Below are 10,000 nucleotides of genomic sequence, written 5' to 3' on the forward strand. Positions count from 1 at the left end.
GAGAGAGAGAGAGAGAGAGAGAGAGACTCACTTCTCAGTAAGTGTCCGCGTCATTCCCACCGTAGAGTTCGAAACATACTCCATTCTGGCGGCTATTGTTCTCAACATCTCAGATGTAGACATTCTGAAGTTGTCGTAGAATATATCCATGCTGTCCACGACGAGAATTCTTTTTGTTGAGTAAAACATTAGTAATGATGATGATGATGATGCTCATGATGATGATGATGATGATGATGTTCATGATGATGATGATTATGATACTCATGATAAGAGTAGATGACTACGATGGTAACGTTGATGGTGATGGTGATGATGATGATGCCGATAATAATATTATATTACTGTAATAATAGTAATAATAATAATAATAATAATAATAATAATAATAATAATAATAATAATAATAATACACTTTATTCCCTCTCACCGAGAGCTTATCACTGAACACAAAAGTAGCAATGACAGCATCGTCATCGGACTCTACTGCAACATTGTTCTTCCTAACATAGTTTGCCTTTCATAATGTACGCGAATTCCGCCGAGTGTCTCTCCAGCTCCATGGTTTGTATGGCATTCATGAGTGAAATACCTGAGATTTTCATGCAACACCAAACACCGAGTTCCTCCCATAGCGCCAAGAGTGTATGAGAGTGTTGGAGTCGGCGACGTCACTCATTTTGACAGGTTTACGGACTTGAACCCATCTCAGTTTGCTATGGACGTCTTCCATTTTGAGAAATTAAAGTTTCGTCACTTTCTCTACTTTATTTCTTTTAACACCGCATCAATTTCTTCATCTACAGCAATATTCGACCCTGACTATTTAAAACTTTTTCCTGAAACGTACCACTCATAACTAAATTCACTCTCCTATTATCTATTATCTATCATCGTTCATTTCGTTACTGTTGTTATTTTCATTCAGCATCAGTTTCGCATTTCCTTCCATATTCCTTTTACTGGTCCGAAACTCTCCTTCAAACACCAGTGCAGTATCCTCTGCAAACAACAGCTGAATGTATGTCCTATACTGGTAAACTGGGTGCCACATTGAAAAATGCATGATGTACTTGCTTGGCATTTGCATCAACCAGTCCGCTGAAGGTCTCGATGCGAGGAGGGTACTTTGGTATTGTGAGGGAGGCAGTGAGATTACTGCGGTAAACTGTTCCCACGACGAAACTGAAGATCAGCCATGCCGTCAAAACCACCCTCGTGTTACTGCGTTGTGGTAGCTCTCCAGGGATGGCCTCGTCAAGTAGTGTTCCAAGTACCTGCTTCATTACTAGCCATGCACCAGGCCCCTTGTCTTTATTGCTTGTATTCATCTGGAAAATAGTTATAGACTTCTGGAAATATGTATGGTGAATGAGTTCAGAAGTGTCAAGAATAAATAAATAAATGAATAAATTAATTAATTAATTAATTAAATAAATTAAATAAATTAAATTAAATTGATGCTATCCTACGTAAGAATAGAGAGGCTGTGTGAGTTTAACCTCTCCGTATTCAGGAGCAGTACCAAATATGAATGGATAAGGTCCCTGTACAGACTTAGCAGCCGGAAGGAATAGATGTTTTAAATGAATCAACACATAACACTTTTTAAACATAAAATATATAACTAATAGGCAATTAATCTTGCACTGAAGAAAGCGATAACATCCTCTTGAGGGTGATGCACACGGCATTTGATTAACTGTCGCATAAAACTTTAAAGGATAAAATATAAATGTTTGTATTATTATTCGTGAAGGTCATGAATGCACTCACCATCAGGAGGACAATATACACAGTTACAACGGAAGCCACTACGAGGCCCCACACGTCGATCTGGAACGGACGATAAACGGTCTCCCAACTAGGTTTGGTGGATGGCTTAGCCATAGAGAAGGCGAGAGTGGACCGCTCCAGAAAAAAACTGATATCGTACAGCTCCAACATGTGTGGTAATATTGGCAAGGGAACAGGCCAAAGAAAAGCTTCACGAGTCCTCAAGCTCTTCAATACCTGAAATATAGAATTACAAAAAATGCGCACAGGCACGCCCATCAATTCCATCATATAGTGAACACACACACACACACACACACACACACACACACACACACACAGATATATATATATATATATATATATATATATATATATATATATATATATATATATATATATATATATATATATATATATATAGATAGATAGATAGATAGATAGATAGATAGATAGATAGATAGATAGATAGCTAGCTAGATAGATAGATAGATAGATAGATAGATAGATAGATAGATAGATAGATAGATAGATAGATAGATAGATAGATATAGATATAGATACACACCACACACACACACACACACGTTGATATAATAATATCATATGTATCATTACAACCATATTTCAGAATATCTTGGCTTACTGGATCCCATCCTGTGTATGGAAGAGGGTTCAGAGAAAAATTGTGGATCAGTGCTATGTTTTCCATGATCCAATAATCCCTTCCACTGAACGTGGTTATTTCTGTGCCGTTTGGTCCTGGTCGTTTCGTCACCATCCAATACGGTGTTAAGGGAATCCATGTGAGGTTAACCTTCATACCGTGGAAACTGTATGAACGTATATCAGTGAAAATATAAATATTAACACACAAACTGCTTTTAAACATTTCCAGAATACAATGCACCCCTTACGTTCCCAGAGTCCTAAGAGATACTGCGCCTTTGTTCCAAGGCTGGTACTTAAAAAAGTAATAAAAAATAGTGATAACTGTACTCATACCTCTGATTTTTTTTTTTTTTTTTTTTTATCATAAGGACTACGAATTTCCATTTCCTCTGTTACGATTTCTTATGACAGAAATGAACTTTCTAATTGCTACAAATAGCTGAAACCTGTATGTTAAGTATTCAGTAATAAAAAAAAAAAAAAAAACTGGGAAGATATATATATATATATATATATATATATATATATATATATATATATATATATATATATATATATATATATATATATATATATATATATATATATATATGCTTATCCCTTCTTTTTTCTTCGGCAGTATTGTAATGTTAAAGCAAGAAGTTGCCTAAAGCCTATTTAAAACGTAATCATATTAAGGAGGCTGATTGAGGTTTACGTAGATATATATATATATATATATATATATATATATATATATATATATATATATATATATATATATATATATATATATATATATATATATATATATCCTAAGAGAATTCTACAAAGAAAAGGTGTAGCCTTTTTTCAGAAATGCTAAAGTATGTCACATAATGGAGGTTCTTCTTATACACACCTCAATTTTTCGTTACAATTTCTACGCTAGGTATATAAAAAGAACATTAGGGATTTTTAAAATTCTGTTAAAGGACTTAAACACAACCAAAGTTTTTGACATACTCAAGCCAGTTCATTATTGAAACCAATATTTAAAGCCATATTTAAACAAATTCAGTCATTCTTTGATCATCCTGAATTATCTTAGAATTTCAATGGATCTGGAACTGGACTGGATGGAACTCAATGAAAAGGCTCCACTTGTGGTCACAGTACACTGTGATCTACATCGCCGAGCTGCGGCATCAAAATACTGTCAAAGAGAATGAAAGGAATTATGGAAATTGTTGCGCGAGTAGTAAATTTTATTTCGGGACGTGCACTGAATAATGGACTACATGAACAAATAAAATAATAATAATAATAATAATAATAATAATAATAATAATAATAATAATAATAATAATAATATAATAATAATAATAATAATAATAATAATAATAATAATAATAATGTGTGAAGAGCTTGGAGCGGAACACAATGCACTGCTCTTGGCCGTGTTTTAGCACGTGTGGTAGAACTTGGGGGTGAAATTCTTGAATTCCTCAGGAAAAAAAAAAAAAAAAAACTATCCCTAGCAAACCACCATTGTGAAGATGAACATTTTGTTGTCTCTATGATTTCAACATATGAATGCAGGAAAGGGATGTGGACGTTAAGAGATAGTACAGGCCAGGGGCATCGGCAAACGAGATAATCGATGAATAGTAGAACACATGGATGACGACGATGACGGTGTTGGTGGTTGCGATGTTGATGATGATCATGATGAAAATGATGAAGATAGTGATAATGACTACTTACTTATTGTACTTTTCAGGGAACAGCGGTCTGTCACTGAGATACACTAAAATGTAACCAGAGTTCAGACTTGCCAGTTGCGCTACATGGGATCCGGTGGGTCCATATGGCATGTGCCCATATATCTGGCAACTGTAGGAAAACAAACATTCACTGTATTTCCTGCTATTATATTTTTCTGTACTTAAAACTTATTTAGTATGAAACAAACTTGTACCATATATGCTACTACTACAACTACTACCACTGCTTCTACTACTTCTTCTACTACTACTACTACTACTACTACTACTACTACTACTACTACTACTACTACTACTACTACTACCACTACTACTACTACTGTTATTATTTTATTTCATTTATTTATTTTTTTTTATTTATTTATTTTTTTTTTTTTTTTAAGTGAAAGCCCGCACCTCTACCTCAATGCATCCAAGCTCAGCTCACTTCCGCGAACACTCCTCCTTTCCTCTCCAAGGATTATTGTAAGGGTCCATGCTAATCCTTGTCTCTGTTTACACTCTCTTTTTATGTCAACTACTGTGAACTCTACATGGGTTTGAATCTGAGATAAGTGGAGGCTGACATCCCCGACGAGTCAGTCATGAATCCAGGGGTTTATTTTATTTATTTATTTTTTAATAAATAAATAAGAACATAGACATTTAAATTAACATTTTCTGAAGTTCTTCACATAATTTTTAATAAAGATATTTCTCTTTATTTAATTACAATATTACTATCAGTACTTACTGGTTTTCTCCAGATGATGTGTTGAGTTTAAGGAACATTGTGTTCATCATGGAGAAAGTCCAGTAATTCTGCAACAGGTCCTGAAGGTTCGACAAAGGAAGCCTGGTGATTACTAAGAGTCTTGTTTCCCACACCATCAGCCGACCTTTATCAGCCATCTCCGCGAAAACAGACAGGAAGGTTGGGTTATCGCTGAAGACAACCACCAATGTACACCAGGACATCAGCCGCATCTGGCATGTATGTGACCAATTCGACAATCTTAACAGGTAGTAAACTGAAAAAGACTATTCCAGTGTATTACATAAGTGATTCATATTTCATCCTATACGCTACAAAAAAAAAAAAAAAAAAACGAGCTTGACTTTCATTCATTGAGGACGGAATATTTCTGAAAATGGTATTCTGTATAAAAATGATTCAGTAGCTAAAGGGAGGACCACATTAAGTACCTTGTCCATATCAATATAACAAAATTAAGCATCAGAACAGTGTAATCCTTGCTATTTATAAACATAATACTGAAACAGATATTAAGAATGGGTTATTGTCAACAGAACTATCAAAATATCATGAAATAATGCAGAAGTATCTATTATGCATAAATTATAGCCACAAAATAAGTAAATAAGTACATAATAAGTACAATACAAGTAGATGATGGCGTATGATACATCTTAAAAGACCAGGACAATGAAGAATTGTGTTTCACTGAAATGTTAACTATGAATGCTCAGTTATTGCAAAATCTAGGTTTTGCAAGTAATGAAATTGGAATATTCGGTAAATTTCACCAAGAGAGTATCATATAACACAAGCAATGTACCATCAAGCACATAAGTGGGCCTCTATATATATATATATATATATATATATATATATATATATATATATATATATATATATATATATATATATATATATATATATATATATATATATATATATATATATATATATATATATATATATATATATATATATATATATATATATATATATATTGTTACAACCACAAATCCCGCCCTTTACATTGGTGCCACTGACTTGGTCAGCCTCCACAGACTACCACCTACATATTATGGTGGAAGGTTCAACTATGGGTTTACAGGGTCCTTTTGGACTCCTGCACCCTCTAAACAGACGGTCGCAACGCCAGATTCAACTCCTCAAATGGCCGCCACTACTTCAGGTCGGCCTCCCTAGTTTACCTGCGTAGACTAGTTCGGGGTCCACAGATACGTTGAGAGGCCTCTCTAACCTCCAGTAACAAACAAAAGGTTGTCACTCTGTTTCATTCACCAACAGGGAAAGGGGTATAGTTACAGCAAACTCCAAACGGCTCTGAAAGAATCACAAGCCATGTACTAGGAGTTACAGCTACAAGGAACAACTACCACCCTCATAAACAATAAAACAAATATCCACTCACGTTCATTGAATATCACATCTCCTCCTGCCAAGTAATACCATCTACAACTTCTCAGATGACACACCGCAGCCCCCACGACCAACAGGGTCTGGAGAAAAAGTAGGCGCTAATACACAGCAGAGATACCACTATACTCTAAGCCCAGAGCTCTGAATCTTAGTAACATTTACAATACAACAAGTACTACAAATACGAGAACAAACAGCCTATAGAAAAAAAAAAAAAAAAAAGAAGAGTCAGCTGACCACGCCGAATGATCTCGTTTCCGGTGAGTTAGCGCACTAACGCCGGACACAGGGCTAGGATGAGGAGAGAGGGGCTCATCACCCCCACTACTCTGGCTTGGCACAATACACCCAGTCAGTCTTATACTTGTGCGTTACCTACTTAAGATGGCAGGGGCGGTACTGTCACTATCTTATGTAAAACCCTATCTACTTAACGCCTTCTAAACTGTACATATAATTCCCTAACTCATTCCAGCCCTCCCTCTTTCTGCATGCTTTTACTCTACTACCGCCTCAGCTCTACTGGCTGAAAAAGGGATGTGTCTCCTAGCCCGAGCCTCTCACAAGGCGGGGGGAAGTCATACTACAAAGAAGATGGGGGAACAGGAGATGGGACAGGGGTTGACATGTTGCACCTGCCCACTCACTATAAGCTGCAATGATATTCTACTAATTTTGCTTCTATCACTCCCCTAAAGGGACTAGTGACAATTTATTTGCATCATGATGTTCATTATTTTCTACTCTCAAACGACAGCACTTCCAATATGGTGCTCAAAAGGGGAATGAAGGGAAGACAAAATTACTGCAGCTTACTCAGCGAGCGGGCACCCTTCCACCGCTACGGATTCGTCACCGTAACTCTCTCTCTCTCTCTCTCTCTCTCTCTCTCTCTCTCTCTCTCTCTCTCTCTCTCTCTCTCTCTCTCTCTCTCTTCGTTACCTCCCTTCTTTTTCTCTCGCTACTTCTCTACATCTTTCTATCTCGCTGTGCAGAACAATATATATATATATATATATATATATATATATATATATATATATATATATATATATATATATATATATATATATATATATATATATATATATATATATATATATATACCTTTGGCCAGTACCCCTCTTACATAAAAAAAAAGTAAAAGAATGTTAACTTGTTTGGAGTAACATCATCTCCAACATAGCTGCATTAACACAACAGATGAAACAGATAATAATAAAAAAGAGCATGGAAGATGTTTTTAGCAAGAGATGAGCGAAAAAGAAAACTTGAGATAAAGATGCACAGACAGATTGTATGGAAGAAGTTTAGGGCTTTAAATAGTTATGCCAGACCATCAAAAGCTATTGATACCATAAATTTCATCGAATTCTCTAAGAGAGGATGGCCAAGATTATGTACGGAAAGGCAAAAGATCGTCCAGTAGATCGTTCTTTACAGAATCCGTATCGACGATTAGAAAGATTATAAGTAGGAAAAGGGTTCAAAATCTTTCCGTTGATGATGGACTGAAACTTTAGAATATAGAAAATCTAATCTAAGAGTTAGTAGTTTCAAGGATTGGAGGTAATAGAAGTCAGAAAGATAACAGTGTAGTTATAGTGTCATATTAATGAACTAAGTAGATTTAGCATGATTTCAGAGAGAAATATATAGGGGTATAAGTTACACGAGGAGGAGGAGGCAGTAGACACCTGCCGAAACGATAATTACTCCCAGTGAGGCTAAAGCACTGTTCAGGGGGTGCTGTGAACTTATCATTAAACCCAGCTGTGACCTCACTGAACGTTTCCCTTTGTGTCTCACAACACAAGGGGGCAGTCACAGCCTGCCCTCTAAAGACAACTCTCTTCCTCCACACAAAACTACAAGCACCTAATAACACACACACCCTTCACTCAAAAATTTTAAAATCATCATGGAGACTCCTACACCAACCTCGGAGTCCCCATCTGGTGGGGGTACCATAAATGTCCCCAGATCGGGCTGCCTTTCTGTCGACGACCCTAAGTGTCTTGACACCCCCCCTCAACTTTTTCTTCATTAACTTCTCCAACATTCGCGGTCTAAGATCTAATTTTCAATCTGTAGAACACCACCTCTCCTCTTCTAAACCTCATCTTCTTTTCCTCACTGAAATTCAGGTGTCTGAGGCAACTGACAGTAGCCCCTTTTCTGTTCCCTCCTACTTTCTCTATCCTCATTTTCGATCCAAAGCTGGATGTTGCGTGTATGTGCGCAATGACTGAACCTGCTCTCGTGCCCACGCTCTTGAATCTTCCGAGTTTTCCACCATCTGGCTACAACTACAGAGTCACTCTCAAACTAAATTTATCTGTGCTGTATACCTCTCACCTAACTCCTCTGACTATAAGAAATTCTTTGAGTACTTAACTTCCAAAGTGGAGCACATTCTGACCCTCTTCCCTTTTGCAGAGATCTCCATTTCTGAAGACTTCAATGTTCACCACCAGCTTTGGCTTTCCTCTCCCTTCAATGACCATCCTGGTGAACTAGCCTTCAACTTTGCTATCCTCCACGACCTAGGTGCAACACCCTACTCGTACTCCTGACCGTCTTGGAGATATGCCCAACATTCTTGACCTTTTGCTGACCTCTAATCCATCTGCTTATGCTGTCACCCTTTCTTCTCCATTGGGCTCCTCCGATCACAATCTCATGTCTGTATCTTGTCATATAGCTCCAATTTATCCTCAGGATCCCCCTAAGCGAAGGTGCCACTGGCGTTTTGCCTCTGCTAGTTGGGGGTACCTGAGGAGGTATTTTGCTGATTTTCCTTGGAATGACTACTGCTTCCGTGTCAGAGACCCGTCTTTGTGTGCTGAGCGCATAACAGAGGTGATTGTGTCTGGCATAGAGGCGTACATTCCTCACTCTTTTTCTCGTCCTAAACCTTCTAAACCTTGGTTTAACACAGCTTGTTCTCGTGCTATACATGATAGAGAAGTGGCCCACAAAAGGTACTTAAGCCTTCCATCACCAGAATCTCATGCACTTTATATTTCTGCTTGGAAACATGCCAAGTCTGTTCTCCAACTAGCCAAAAATTCCTTCATTAACAGAAAATGTCAAAACCTTCCAAGATCTAACTCCCCTCGTGACTTCTGGCATCTAGCCAAAAATATCTCCAATAACTTTGCTTTTTCTTCTTTCCTTCCTTTATTTCAACCAGATGGCACCACTGCTATCACACCTATTTCTAAAGCTGAACTCTTCGCTCATATATATATATATATATATATATATATATATATATATATATATATATATATATATATATATATATATATATATATATATATATATATATATATATATATATATATATATATATATATATATATATATATATATATATATATATATATATATATATATATATATCATACCAGAAAATATTTTCTCTCTTCAGGTAATGTGTCTCATAGCCAAAAAATCTACTTGGATAGTGAGTTATCAGAATCGTGCCTATCGTTGAAAACTGAATCTCATAGTTACCCAAAAATCTATTTGACGTTAGCGGATTAGCGGAATCGTGCCTATCATTGAAAACTGAAAAAATTAAGCACCTAATATTGTTGTATTATTGGATTCACAGAAATGAAGGAAC

General features: G+C 36.3%; 1 protein-coding gene across 1 annotated transcript in view; it reads right to left on the reverse strand.

Moving 5' to 3' along the window:
- The window catches only part of LOC135116112 (uncharacterized), a 16,905-nt gene that overhangs the window by 1,512 nt on the left and 5,393 nt on the right, over window positions 1-10,000 (reverse strand). Inside the window, exons 4-8 of the mRNA XM_064033318.1 lie at window positions 4,927-5,159; window positions 4,174-4,302; window positions 2,423-2,609; window positions 1,777-2,013; window positions 32-1,331 (exon numbers count right to left, since the gene is read on the reverse strand). Of these exons, the coding sequence (XP_063889388.1) occupies window positions 1,029-1,331; window positions 1,777-2,013; window positions 2,423-2,609; window positions 4,174-4,302; window positions 4,927-5,159 (1,089 nt within the window). The 3' untranslated portion in view covers window positions 32-1,028. The remainder of the gene's footprint in view (window positions 1-31; window positions 1,332-1,776; window positions 2,014-2,422; window positions 2,610-4,173; window positions 4,303-4,926; window positions 5,160-10,000) is intronic.

This window comes from Scylla paramamosain, chromosome 30 (assembly GCF_035594125.1).
Source record: "Scylla paramamosain isolate STU-SP2022 chromosome 30, ASM3559412v1, whole genome shotgun sequence".
Taxonomy (NCBI): domain Eukaryota; kingdom Metazoa; phylum Arthropoda; class Malacostraca; order Decapoda; family Portunidae; genus Scylla; species Scylla paramamosain.